The 14,299-nt window shown below is 39.1% G+C and overlaps 1 protein-coding gene across 7 annotated transcripts in view; it reads left to right on the top strand.

Annotated features, from left to right (window-relative positions):
- Window positions 1-14,299, top strand: part of garnl3 (GTPase activating Rap/RanGAP domain like 3) — a 75,319-nt gene that overhangs the window by 30,167 nt on the left and 30,853 nt on the right. For 6 of the 7 annotated variants that reach the window (XM_032569702.1, XM_032569700.1, XM_032569698.1 and 3 more), the window contains exon 2: window positions 920-989. In XM_032569702.1, coding sequence (XP_032425593.1) covers window positions 920-989 — 70 coding nt within the window. Of the gene's footprint in view, window positions 1-919; window positions 990-7,120; window positions 7,255-14,299 lie in introns of those variants that run through there. The other variant, XM_032569701.1, reaches the window with a different exon arrangement.

The following is a 14,299-nucleotide window of genomic DNA, read 5'->3' as shown; positions in this document are numbered from 1 at the left end:
CCTTCATCTGTCTTTCAGCAGCCTGCGTCCACAGTTTCCGTGGTAACCAACTGCTGCACTGGTCAATTTTGGGATAATACTGTTAAAAAAAACCTTCCTCACACCATTATTTTTATTCCTAAACCAGTTTTGGTGTGTGATCAGATCACTTTCCCATCAAGATACGCAGTTATGTTAAAGTTTCAAATATCTAGTTCTTGCTAGATATTTGAAGTTCCTTGTGAGGTTAAGGAAACTGGAGGGAGTCCTCCATTTTTAATATTCTGTTGTCCATGCCAGTACCAATGGCAGCGAAACAGCCCTAAAGCATGATGCCATCTCTACCAACAGAAGTTGTTTCTGTGTCCTGCATTTCCCAAAATCTCAAAATATTTTTACTACATGAGTTGCAGTTGCACACGAGTACATATTTTAATTTTTCTGCGAGTTTATGTTCAATGAATGAAAACTGAACAGAAACATATAATTTTCACTCTTGAGCGCAACGTCTTCGCTTTACTGAGGTCAAATTGCAACTGTAACTTCAAAACTGTGTGCATCTTGGTGCTTTAACCATCAGCTAGCTGCCCCAGCAGGTCCCCCATCTATCACCGAGGCCTAATTCAATCAGGGCCGACATCTCAATCAGCAGTGGGTTGGCTGCTGCTTCTGGCCAGTCACCATGCCACCGGCGGCAGCTCCAACACACCAACGAAGACGCGCTCAGGAAGGACGGAAGGAAAGCGGAAGGGAACGAGCGCGGGCGTAGTTAGAACGAGATGCCAGTGAACAAGTAGTCAGGGTGTGAGAAGTGGGGGTTAAAGGAAAATCAAATGCTTCGGCTGTCACTTGTGTATGTGTGATGTCACTCTGTTTGTGTGTGTGTGTGTGTGTGTGGTGTGATGTAGGCCATGTGTCTGACCATACGTTTGTGTTCCAGCTCCGCCTCAGAGGACCTGGGCTGCAGGCGTGGAGACTTCAGCAGGAAACACTATGGTTCGGTCGAGCTGGTGAGTCCCACCCACAATGCCCCCATCAGCCTGTTGCTCTCTTTGCTTCTCAGTGTGACCACTCCCTCCCTCCACTAGTTATTTTATTTTATGATCTCCCCTCCCTTCCTATCTGTCTCTGAATCTCTCTGTCATCCCCTCCTGTCTGTTCTCGTGGATGGACAACAGAGGAGGGGGGTGGCTGGTGAGTCACGACACACTGGGTGTGGTCCGTAGCCACGCTTTGCCGGTGTTCATCACAACAGGTGTGCCACTCGCTGTGACGTGCAGCTCTTCTTGCCTCCGTCTCCAAAATTCTTGCCTTTTTTAACTCTGCTGGTCTAAAAGTGCTGCACAATGTGGGTTTTTGTGGTTGATTACTAAGATGTTGAGTCACAGTTGCCATAGGGGATTGTGCGTGCGGGTGTGCGTGAGTGTGTGTGAGCGTGCATCACTACTAAATGTGAGCTGTACATGCTGATAGCCTGGAGGGGGAGGAAGTGTGTAGAGTGATTGTGCTTCCTACCAGAGACGTATTGAGGGTCTGTCCATGAGCCCCACACACCATGTGGACGATAGATTAGTGTCGCGGAGAAACCACATGTTGCCATATCAGCACCAGCAGACAGACGCTTCATACAGGGATGCTGCGTGAGACGAGAGCGCATGTGATAAAAGTAGACAGAGAGGGAATATGAGACACCATGATGTCACCAATAACCTCACATGATCCAAAGCCACCACTACTTTTTGCATCAAGCGGGTCTCTAATGGATTGCTAGATGTGGGCTGTGGTTTGTCCTTAATCTTGAATTGAAGAAGCAGAAAGCTTGAAAGTCTTATTTGTGCCATCTTGATGTATCAAGAATAAGACATGAAGAAAAAAAACATCAAGTTTATTTTTTAAATTGATAACATTATATAACATATATATATACATATATATATATAGGTTATTAGTTAGAAGCTAGCAACAATACAAACATATTCACACCTTTTTTTGTCACGTTGCAATCACAAACTCAAATTTATTTTGTTGGGAATTTTCTGGCATGCCTACACAAAGTAGAGCACAACTAACAGTAAGGATGTTTATGATGAGTCTAAACTTGACAGAACCGCCTTCCATTGAGTATGGAGTAGCAAAACTTTAACTGGGGTTAGATCATGTAAACACGAATTTTAAAATCTACGTCGCAAATAATCAGCTGGATTTAGTCAGAGACTTTGACTGGGCCATTCCAACACATGACTGTGCTTTGATCTGGATCTCTCTATTGTAGCTGTGAATGTTTTTTTAGGACTGTTGGTCTGCTGGGAGGTAAACCCCAGTCTCAATTAATTTGCCGTTCCTGAAGAGTTTACTTCAAATATTAATTATGAGCAGCTTTCCTGCTCGTAGTTATAGGTCGGCAGTCGTGCCATAGTTTTCTCCTTTTTTGGATGATTAATGTAACAGTCCTCCAGGGAATGGTCAAAATTTGGTATTTTGTTTTATACATATAAAAAAACTTTCTTTAAACCTCTACACAACTTCATCTCTGACCTATTTTTGTGTTCCTTGGTTTTCATGATGTTGATTGTTCTCTAATATTTTCTAACAAACCTCTGAGGCCTTCACAGCACATCTGGATTTATACTGAGTAAATTCTGCACAAGTGGACTCTGTTCACAACTAAAGCGACAATTGGTAGCATTGGGTTTTATTTCAAGGTATCATAGTAATAGGGATTGGATATAAAAGCATGGCCCACTTTTCAGAAAATGGGACATGGGAACACCATGTCCCATTTTTCTTCCACTTTACAATTGTGCACTGCTTTTTTGTTGGTTTGTCTCATAAAATCCCAAAAGGTTGTATTGAAATTTGAGGTGGCATTGTAAAAAAAAAAAAGAAAGAAAAAAAATTCAAAGGGTGTGAGAAGTTTTATAAAAGACACCTTAAGCCTTTTTTAAAAAAAATAATCTATTATCCTTTTCTGGGATAAAGACATTTTTTTCAAGTATCCAATTAACATCACATCAGCACAGATGCTAAGGATGAAGCCGAATTACGCCATGACAGAATCCATGCTGCTCTGCTACACGGACAGCCTGGCAGGGATCAACTAAAGCCCACTGAAGATATGGTTGCATTCAACCAACATGACATTTATGGATCCTTTGGGTAGTTTTGTGAATTTTATGAAAATTCAATGACAAATATGCATGCCAAGTGCAGCAGGGCTTGGGGGTTTATTACTTTCTTTGGAAGGAATTGTTTGTTGTCCACGTCGTACCTAATGCACCAGAGCTCATTCAGCTTAAAGCAATATGCACTCTAAACTCATTACAAAAACCATTTCCCTTTTTTAAATCCAGACAAACAATTACATTTCCTTTCCCACACGAAAGCAAAGATTTAATTTCACTTTGAAATCAAGGCTCAAAAATAGAACGTATGCTTGGCGACATGCGGTTTTCCTCCCTGAGGTTGTTTCTGATCATCAGCGTGGGCTTATCAAGCCATGTCATTAATTTTCCATTACCCACCTCCTCCTCTAAAAAACAAGCCTCACAGACTCTTATCCCGTCAGTAATGACGTGTGTTAAAAACAGACTCCTGCTAGTGAGGATTATTTATTAAATTTGTGCAGGCCTTGTTATGCTACCTGCATATATTTGAAATTCAAATACCATATAAGTGCTTCACCATTGATACTGTGTCAAGAAATATGCTGATCAATTGATATCCAGACAAATCACATGATCTTCTGGCTGATCACTGCAATAATTCTTCATGAAAGTAGAGTACAGTTTCTGCAGGTATAGTCCTACTAATGGCTGAAAGGTGATGGTCTAGAAAATAGCATTAACATCTTAATGGAGAAGGTGAAATGTTAGGGCTGTCTGAACTTACATACACAGAAGCACGATTGAAAACAGAGGCATATCAGCCATGCTCGCAAAAATATTCTGCAGCAACCAGGTAACATCTGGCCTTGCAGAGGTTGATAGAAAATCCCAAATCAATCACACATAATGTGTCAATTCTGCATGTTATTCTGAATATGCTGTTTAAATCCACTTTTACTTTGGAGGTGATAACACACTTCCTAAAAGTTAGTATTAGTAGGATCCACAACAAGAGACAGACGTACTGTAACAATTTGAATCAAATTATCAGGCAATGAGATACAGGAACGTACAAATTTTTACACTTTGTGACAAATAATATGTTTCCAAAAACAAAAGCTTCACACATTTGATTCTAAAAAAAAGTTACTATGTACAGTCACTGCTTAAAGTAAGGTACGACCTCTTTATATTTTGGGGGTTTATTTTTATTCAAGAGATTTGGGTAGCTGTGTGTGTGTTTTTACAACCTTTGCCATTTTGGCTCAGTCTGTGTTGTCTTGGCACTTCAGGCATACCATATGGAGAAACTGGCTTCCTACATAATATGCCAAAGCAGCTTTGATTTAGAAAAGGATGTCTGAAGATGGTGTTCTAATTGCATCATGGGCTCCATCCAGCATCAACGTAGACAGGTCACATAATAACAACCTTTGTTTGAATGACTGTCAAAGTGCGTCAGTGCATTCACATGTGAATGTGGGTGTATGTGTATTTGTGCATGTGGGCAAACACAAGTAAAAGTAAGTGTTTTTGTGTTCAGAGGGTGTATGTGAGTGAGTCACCTGAAAGTACACAGTTAGTGGTAAGGATGGCAAAAGGCATGCAACACTCAGTACCCAAGAGCTGCAGAGGACAGGTGGACAGACATAAGGCACCACCCCACAGCAACCACCAAGAGACGGGCTATGAAGCACTGAGGCAGCCCCAAAGAGGCAAAGAGCATTGAAACCTCCCAACCCTCCCACGCCGCCATCTTCTGTCAGGCCTGGGATCCAGACCCTAAAGTAAGCCAGAGCCTGCAAAACTCCCAGCACCAAGTAAGAGAGATGCAAACATGCCGCACTGGCTTGCTGAGGTAGGTGGAGCTCAAAAGAACCAAGGGAGGAAGGGTACATTACCACCCCACCTGGTGAGCTAGCTTCAGAGAAGTTTAGAGGGAGGGATTCCCACTATAGTCTAGCTTGGCCCCCCCAATCGCTCACAGCTAACCCATCACAACCCCAAGAACTATAGAGCCTGACATGAGTCCACCAGCCCAGGACATAGCATTGTCGTCCCCCCCAAACTCCCAGTACTTTCTTTTCACCATGATTCAAACTGTTTACATGGCATAAATTAAATGAGCATGTTGTCTGTTCACATTAACCGCTTAACTGGCACCTCTAAAATGCTTACATGTAAATCAGTGGGGTCCATGAGGACACTGGTATCCTCATGACAAATAAGGGGTTTAAAAATTTGCAACAATTGTCTCCTTGAAGACATATAGGAATAGTACCAAGAAGAATTCAGCGTAATCAGTACATTATGATCACAAAATAGCTACAAAAGCTCTGCTCACCACAACTTACATAAACATAAGACAAAACTGACATTACTGTCAAAACAATGCTACAGACCATCTGTTAGCCCATTTGCATGCAATGTGACTGCAGTTTATTACTTTTAGTTACAACTACAAAATACTTTCTGCTCTGTTTCATTGATTTTCAAAGTGTGACTCTTGCATTGCACTACTTTGAAATATTTATTCCAAAGTCTGAAAACCACTGTGAGATATTGATTTAGAGCAGGGTGTTCCTATTAGGAGAGACCAGCAAAAGCCAAGCCATGACTCACCTTGTCTGTTTGTTTTATTTTTGGCATCATGGCAGCAGCCGGTAGCCGTTGCCAATACGAGGATGCAGCTCTACAGACACCATAGCTGAGGCAGATGATATCATTCACTGTTGTCTTCACAGACTGAGATGCTTTAAAAATATAGCCTTTACCGGTATATTTGTAGTTTCTGTATTTAGACCACCCAAACATAGTTTAGTAAAGATACTCGAGTCTCCTGAGCCAGGTCGAAATTAAGTCAAAAAACAATTACTGACCAATATTTTTGGGAGGTCGGTAACTGGCACACATGAGATACATCCCAATAATAAGATAAGACTTTTGTAATATTTTAGGGGTAAGTAAGAATCTTAATTTTTCTGTTTTCATAAATGTTTTACAAATTGCAAGTGTGTTTTCTAGATTAGCATTCATATTCTTTCACTGATCTGCACTCGCTTGTCCATGCAGAGTCGTTAGCAGGCCAGCACCCATGTTTTCCAGTTGTTGGGTGGGAGACAGAGTACATACTGGACAAATCAATCACACAGAAACACACAAAAAACATACACTCATGTCTGAGTACATTTCTATTCAGTGATTATTCAGACTTCTCTGATTCATTAAAAAAAAGAAGAAGGTGCAAGTAACAAATTAAATCATTTTTTTTTATCACCGGAAACGTTTGGAGCCCCAGATGTAAATCATGCTATGGTGTTAACACTTCCCAATGACTCCAGCAGTCCTTGAAGCCAGTCTGTTTTATCTTTTTGGTTTTTGTGAAGCACTTTGTGGATTTATCTGTGAAAGATACTGTGTAACTAACCTTTACTGACTATTTACTTCATTTAATGGTTTAGAATTTATTTTTGTCTGCAAACGAATAGATATTAACACTAAAGTACTCAAATTTTTGTCCAGGATTTCAAGATGTTTGCAGGCAGAGTGGCCATGCATAGATTACATTCAATGGTTAATAAGGAAAGAAAACCATGAAAACATGACCTAGTAAAGTAGAACTACTTAACACCCCTATTTTAGATGGAGAGAGGAAAACAAAGCACAAAACACCAGCTAAAACTGAAACTGCAGACCATAACACCTTCATTCCATCGTACTCTAAGGTCTGTGTTAAAAAGTTACACTGACCTGCATTAGTTTTACTGAAAAAAAAAGAGCCAAATTACCACCGTTAACCTATAGCCAGAAATCAGCTCAATCTATTTTAAAATCATTTTCTGGCACACTACGTTTCAAATGACTTTTTTTATGAGGGAGTGGTTCTGCAGCGTTCATTTAGAAACTGACACTTCACAGCACCGGCGTTTTTCTTGCCCTGTTTTTTTTTTTTTTTTTCACAAGGACCGCCCTACGTTTTTTTTTTGGTCACCCCAAACCACAAGTCAGTTTTGCTAAGCGGAACTATAAAGCAGCCTTTGACGAACAGATAAGACATTTAAACAAGGAAGAGAAAGAGGATAAAACTGAGCGGAAAAAATTATTGTAACTTCCAAACATTTCAACTCTCAAGTGGTCAGACAAGGAGAATTAAACAGCGATGGAAACTAAGGTGGGTTTCTGCCAATGAACGTCTTTGCAATCAAAACATTTTGGATGCATGGTGTGGTAATGTAGTATATTGCTTGATAGCATCATTTAGGTCTAATTCACATTTTTATGCGTCCTTTTTGGGAGCAGAAAGAAGGTCAAAATGGTGCTGCTGTTTTTGTAATTTGTGCCGCATTTTATTCGCGTGAGGATTTAAAGATTTAAACTGAATCAAGTCTAAAGTAGTTCAAAGAACAAAAGTAAAGTATCTTAATAAAATGGAAGCATAAAACAGGTTATTCAAAGTACAGAAGCAAAATTTACAATAAATCATAAAAACTTACATAAAAAGCTGAAGAGACAACACTTATGGTTAGGTGACCAGCAACCATATAATATGCATTTTACCATATATGCTTCAAGGTTTGTTAGATTTTTCAACTAAACTTAAAGATCTAAACAACCCCAGTGGGCAATGGTCATAGGAAAATGGTTTGGTTTCAATAACTTGCTGATTTACTGGTGAACTACTGTGAGATCATAGGCAACCAGGAAGCCCCATTCTGGACATAGAATAGGATCTTTCAAAAACCCATTGCTATACAATATATGCTGATGGAGTTGATGCCTAAATAGATTTAGGTATGACAATACAATCTCAGGCAAAGATCTGACGGGGCCAACACATAATACACAAGTGGAATGACTTGTGCAAAATAAAACAGGAAGTAAGATTTCAAAAGAGATAACGCGGTAGCTAAAGTCCACAACTCTAAACAAACAGCCCTATAAAGTAAATTAGAAAAAACAAGCAAATCAACACAAAGTTCTTAGCCTATGACGGATAAGGATCAATTTCAGCCACTGAATCCTGCAGTGTCAGGACGCTATCAAATATATTGATTGATTGCTTGGAAACAAGACCATATTCAATGTTGGTTTTATTAGGTGTTTATGGAAAACCTAAGAATTTAATATTTTATTTCTCAAATGCAGTAGGGCTTCATAAACTGCAAACAGCGCTTTAGTCTTGTGTTAATAGAATATTCCAACCAGCTTTAGCACTAAGCTGACACTTAGCCCCAATATTCTTCACTTTGTATGTGTCTGTTTGTATGAGTTGCTGATGGTCATGTTTTTTTTTCTCTTAGCTGCATCAACCCAAAAGGGCAACTGCTTCCTTTTCTTACTACAAAATAAGAGTCTGAAACACAAATGCAACTGAGTCACAAGCTTTTAGAACTGAAATCAATATTATGGGGTTACTGTTTTTTTCTCAAGCCACAGTCACATTCTTACAGTAGCTGTTTAGTAATTTGAATATATGATATTATTTGGAATATAGACATATCGTGGGATTTAAATAACACAAAAGTCTAGTGGCACAAAATCTCTTTATATCCCTAGTCATGGTCTTTTTGCTAAACAGCAGACGTTTTTTAAGATCAGAGGTTTAATATATTAAATTCTGCGCAGAATTGAAGAAATCGATATCCTGCAGCCCTTTTCCACACAGTCACAAACTGGCTGTCTGCCTGTATTACATGCACCAGTTACTCTCATTAGCACAAATGAGGATCAATTAAATCTGTATGCCAGCACACGCTCAGTTTTTTTTTTGTTTTTTTTTTGTTATCATGCTTTTATTTTTTCAGGAACTTTTTAATTTTTGTTTTGAACAGCATGTACTTCATGATAGAATCTGCATTTAAAGACAGCACAAAGGCAGCCCCCACCATGTCCAGTGGCTACATTCACTGAAACCACCATACGTCCACTTTCAGAAGCGTTATTGCTTTGAGTACCTTCGATGAAGCCGGTAACGATTGTCACAGCTTCATCCTAACACGACAGCTTTCATTTCAAAGAGCTTGAAATGAAAATGTTCCACCGATGAAGGCAGTGACAGCGAGGTGGGCGCTGGCTGCATGAAACACAAAAACAAGGAAAGTGTTGGAGGTACAACTCTTCAGACGACACTCTTGTGTTGATTGTTTCTGTGTGGGCATGTAGGTTTGTCTCCGCGCTGGCTGATGTGCGGCGGCGGCGCCCGGCGACGAACGGAACCGAGGTTGCTGTCAGAGCCAGCGTGTTCGCATCTTTTGAGGAACGCTGTATTCAGAGTTAGCTGTCAGTCTTTCACGTCGACTGGTGAGCAGACGGCTCCACTCCCACCTGCCTACCAGTGTTACTGTCATCGCCTCGGAGGCTTTTGACTGCACTGCCACTTTGAATTTATTCCCACTCTCAGCATGTGTGGACCACACTGTGTGTTGCTGCATCTGCTTGTGTGTTTATTAACCACATAAATTAGGATCAGCAGCGGCGGCGACTGTGGATACAAGCCACAACCTCGTATTAGAAACAAAGTGAAGTGTGTGGTTTGTTTTGTTCCCTGATGTTGACCAAATACAGTACTCACGCCTTGTTGCCATACAAACAAACTTGCCTCGTCTTTACTTAAATAGTTTTTGTACATTCACACTCCAAAAACTGTTAGATTCATTTGTCTCTCTAAAATACCCTTCATGAGTGTGTGGGTTTAGGGTTTCCTGCAAGCTGTGCATAATGTACCTTCCACAGTCACCCAATGACCACTGACCTAAGTTTGTGAGCGGACATGAGTTCACTTTTTTTGGTCTGCATTAGAGTTCGATTGAGCCCGAAATGTCTTGCTCCGTCTGATGATTCTGTGAAAGGTATATTTTTTCTTGAATTCTTTTAATGTCCTCGAACCGTTGCCTGCATGCCTTAAACAAAACTACACAAACAAAATGATGCTTGTAAAGTTTTTTAAGCGTAGTTGACAGTGATTGGGGTTTTGAAAACAGCTTTTTCATTATTATCATCTACCACACCTTCAGTAGTTAAAAAAATATCCTGCTGTGAATGCATATCCAAACAACTTAATTGTTTACATTTACTGCCGTCGATTCTTGTTTCTTCATTCCACCTCTGGCTTTTCTGTGAGACATCACCAGATCAATTTGCTAAGGAGCTCATACATGGCGCACATCTGCTTTGCTCTGTGATCCAAGACTTCACTTAGGCATTTACACATTCCTCGGGGCCCTTAAAGCTGCTGCCCCCATTAGCGAGAGCAGAGGGTCGGTCGATAGCCTGATGCTTTCACTCCTAGTCAGAAGATTTTTTTTTTCTTTTTTTTGCTGTAATGTGAAATGCATACAAATTATTGACGTGCTGTCAGCTTGGCTGCATTGGTCTTTTTTTACAGGTTTTAATCAGGCGAGCATAGCAGCTAAACTGCCAAACAACTTTTTTTTTCTTTTTTTGATTTCACAAGTAATTGTTTCCTTTCGTGGGGTGTTATTTCACCTCTACTTCATGCATTTTATCTCCTTATTTGCACAGCATTAGAGAGCCTCTCTCTCGCTCACACACGCACATCAGTTCCATGAATCGACAACGGTTTACCTCCTGGCTTGAAGATGTTAGATTGTAATCATAATTTCCAGCAAAGTCCACACAAAGCTGTAACAGCAAGAGCTAACAAGAGAAATTTGTTTATCAAAAAGATTGATCTTGTTTGCTAAGGAGCCGTATAAGTAAAAGTAAAGGAGCTGGGATTTGCGGAAAAAAAAAAAAATGTTTGTAACGCAGATTACTTTCTGCTCAGTCGATATGTTCTTGAGAGTTTGAAAAGTTCATTCCCATTCTGGAAAATACAAAATCCCTGGCACCCAGTGATATTTAAAGACTCATAACTCGGGTTATGTATTCATAAATTCGACCAGGTGTTGTGGCTTTTGCGTTTCTAGAACTTCCCAAATATACAGTATGTTTGCGGGTGGGATTGTAGGGTTAAGAGGTTGCACATAGCAAGTTCCAGCAGCTTGAGTGATTCAGTATAATGCTTAAAACATATGATAAACCACCTGTTATATCTCATAAACACCAACTTTATTAGTATGTCTTCCCACGCACCTCATCTGCTTGTGTTATCTCTAAACCAGCAGACACGTGTAATGTTCCAAGAGGAAAAATCCGAGTTAACGGATTTATGATTTTTAGTACTTTACTGATGTGATGCAAGTTCAATTTCATAACCAGGGTTATGAGCCTAGACTAATGTCATATGAGTAAAGTGCTTCAAATTCTGAATCAGATGTCTGCTTCTTCTAGAATTAGTTCCTTGATAGATGATTTTTAAAAAAATAGCAATTGTGGATCCAAGAATAAAATAATAGGAATCGCATAAAAACCAAAAAAATGACAGCAAGCTTTTTTTGGTCTTGTTTGTCTCTGTCACTAATCTGATTTGCCACATTTCATTTCCTGCTCTAAATGCAGCTCATTATTCTGTATATTCTTTACAGCCTGAGTCATTGGATTGTCTGTTTGACACCCTGAGATATTTATGTCCTCGTCTCAGTCAGAGCCTCCTGAACTCCCGTTCCATCGTCTTGCCGTCTAGCATTAAACAGCTTGGGTTAAAAATATTCCCCATCTTGTCTGGTTTCACAGAGTCTGAACCACTATAGTTTTTAATTTGACCTCAGCCGTATTTATTGTGTGCCACACATTTTAACTTTTAATCTTTCTTTTTACTATATGTGTAACTATATCTCAAGGTGCAAGATCTTGAAGTGATAACAGTGATCAATATATATATATATATATATATATTTTTTATTTATTTACATTTTTTATTTTAAAATTTTCTTTTTATTTATTTATTTATTATTTTTTATTTTGAGTCCGCCACATGCTGTGTTGTCTGGTGCTCAAATTGTAAGCTGCTATTATTGTTAGACCTGGCCTGTTTGAGACGCCGATGGAGCTTCTACAGCTTCTTAATTATATCAAAAGAAACTTTGAGAAACTGACAGACAAAATAAAAGAGATATGTGAGCACTATAAGATGCTATGACAGGCTAACAACACTGATAGTGGCAACCTGTTTGCCTCCTTTAATGTAGGTTTTTCGGTCTGCATTAAACCATCTCAGGTTGGTCCAGTCTGAACTAAATAATTCCCCACTGAACCAAGTTTTTTTTCTAAAGACAGTCATTGTTGACAGAATTATTTATTTGCAGTCAGAAAATCTAATTTAAACCAAAACGGAACCTTTTGTCCGACATGTAAAACACGGAGGTGGAAAATAAACGCTACACATCACCATGAACACACCATTTCCACTGTTAAACATGGTTATGGCAGCATTCTAATTCAGATAACATTTATACTTTTATTTCACTGGGACTTAAAAACTGGTCACTTGTAAATACGGATGGAGCTACAAGCCGAAAAAGCCTGTCATCCTCCGACCTTTCTGCTCTCCTTCCAGTCTGACTGAGCTTACAATCCTGGTAAAGTACTTGACAAAATGTAAAATTGTGGAACAGGTACCACTTAATTTGCAAGTCATATGGACCAAAATCTGGATCTTTCCAGTTTGGTGGATAAATCATAGCGTTGCATAAGAATCAACCCACCAGTGTTCTGTCTGAAAACTCAATTTTTTTTAATAGACCACATGTTTTCTAAAGCACTGCATTGTACTGAAGATTGAAGCAAGAGTTATTCATACAAGATGTGCCGTGGATGGGGCTTAATTGTGCCTTATGTAATTTTTTCTATGGGACAAATAAATGGGACTTCTTTTTTTTTTTTTTTTTCATTTTCTCAGCCAGAGGCGTCTAAAGTAGCTTCTTCCACTTCCCATCTGGATTGCATTTGTAGAAAAGCTCAAACACAACAAAAAGGTTTCTAAAAAAAAATAATAATAATTTAAATGGAGACTTGAGATATGGAAAGGACAAAAAGACTTTTTATTATGCTTCTTCTCTCTTAAATGCCTTTTTCAACGAAGTGCTTTATTTATTTTAAATTCCCCTTCTAATTTTCATTTCTTCCCACATCCTCATCCTAATTTCTTTATTATTATTATTATTATTATTATTATTATTGTTATTATTATTATTATTATTTGCCATCTCTGCCTGTGCACCTGCTTCTCTTCTTCCCCTCTCCATTTCCTCCCCGTCTTCCTCCCTTCCACTCCTGCTCAGCTGCCTCCCTCTCTATGAGGGTTGTGAGTGTGCATGAACAAGCCCAATGATGAGACCCAATTATCTATCAGGGGATAGAAAGATATTGATTTGATAGCCTGACCATAATAACCAAATGTGTTTTAAATTTGATTCTGTTTGTAAATTGTTCCTATTGCACGTCAAAACTGAAGCTGCTTAAATGGGTGATAGTATGCATGTGGTCTGTCTTTAAGCTAGTAGGGTCTCTGTTATTTGTTTGTGGATTATTGAGTTTGACTTTAGTGCAGGTTTTTTTTTTTTTCTTAAGTTTTGATCGTATTTACTTTTGCCCTTCTTTCATGGGTTTGCCCATCAAGATGGCTTAAGTTTTAAATTTGCTACAGAAAGTCTACACAGGTGAGTTAAAATGGTTAAAATAAAAGTACCTCAGAAAATTAAAAGGTGCAATCTTGAGGTTATATAAGTTTACATAGCCTTAAATCAATTAAGGGCTTACAGATTCAATACATTTTTTTGATTTTTTATCTTTTTACTATTAATCTGAGAGTTAAGAACTAAATCACCTGAACATTTGTGAAGCAGATGTCGGCTGCTGATAGACTGAATGCCGAAATTGCATCTTTCTGTTCGTTTTTTTTAGGCGAATTGCACATTAAAAATATTCATGATTAAAAGTAGTCAGTTATCACCTCATTTTGATCATTTTTATTGGGCCACATAGCCTTTTGCAATCCACTGTGCATGTAGTCTGTGCCTCTTTTTCTTATTTTTTTTCTGCCTTGCCCCTTCCTGCTACTGCTTCTCTCGCCAGATCCACTGAGGTGTTTTATAGGTTGTTTGTTAAAGTGTAAAAGCATAACAGGCCCCTCTCTTCTCCCCTGTTGCCTCTTCGTTGCCTCCTTCAGCCCAAAGAGACTCATTGGAGTGCAGCGCTCTCCTCCTTGGCAACTCTTCTGTTAAGATTTAGAAGCAGAGTCTGTGTGATGCATGTGGGTGCGTAGACCCCCACACAGACTTCCTAGAGCACTTAATCCCTCTTTTCTCCTGACATTT

Source organism: Xiphophorus hellerii, chromosome 8 (genome assembly GCF_003331165.1).
Source record: "Xiphophorus hellerii strain 12219 chromosome 8, Xiphophorus_hellerii-4.1, whole genome shotgun sequence".
Lineage (NCBI taxonomy): Eukaryota > Metazoa > Chordata > Actinopteri > Cyprinodontiformes > Poeciliidae > Xiphophorus > Xiphophorus hellerii.
Note: the sequence above shows the minus strand (reverse complement) of the source record. Positions and strands in the feature narration are given on the sequence as shown.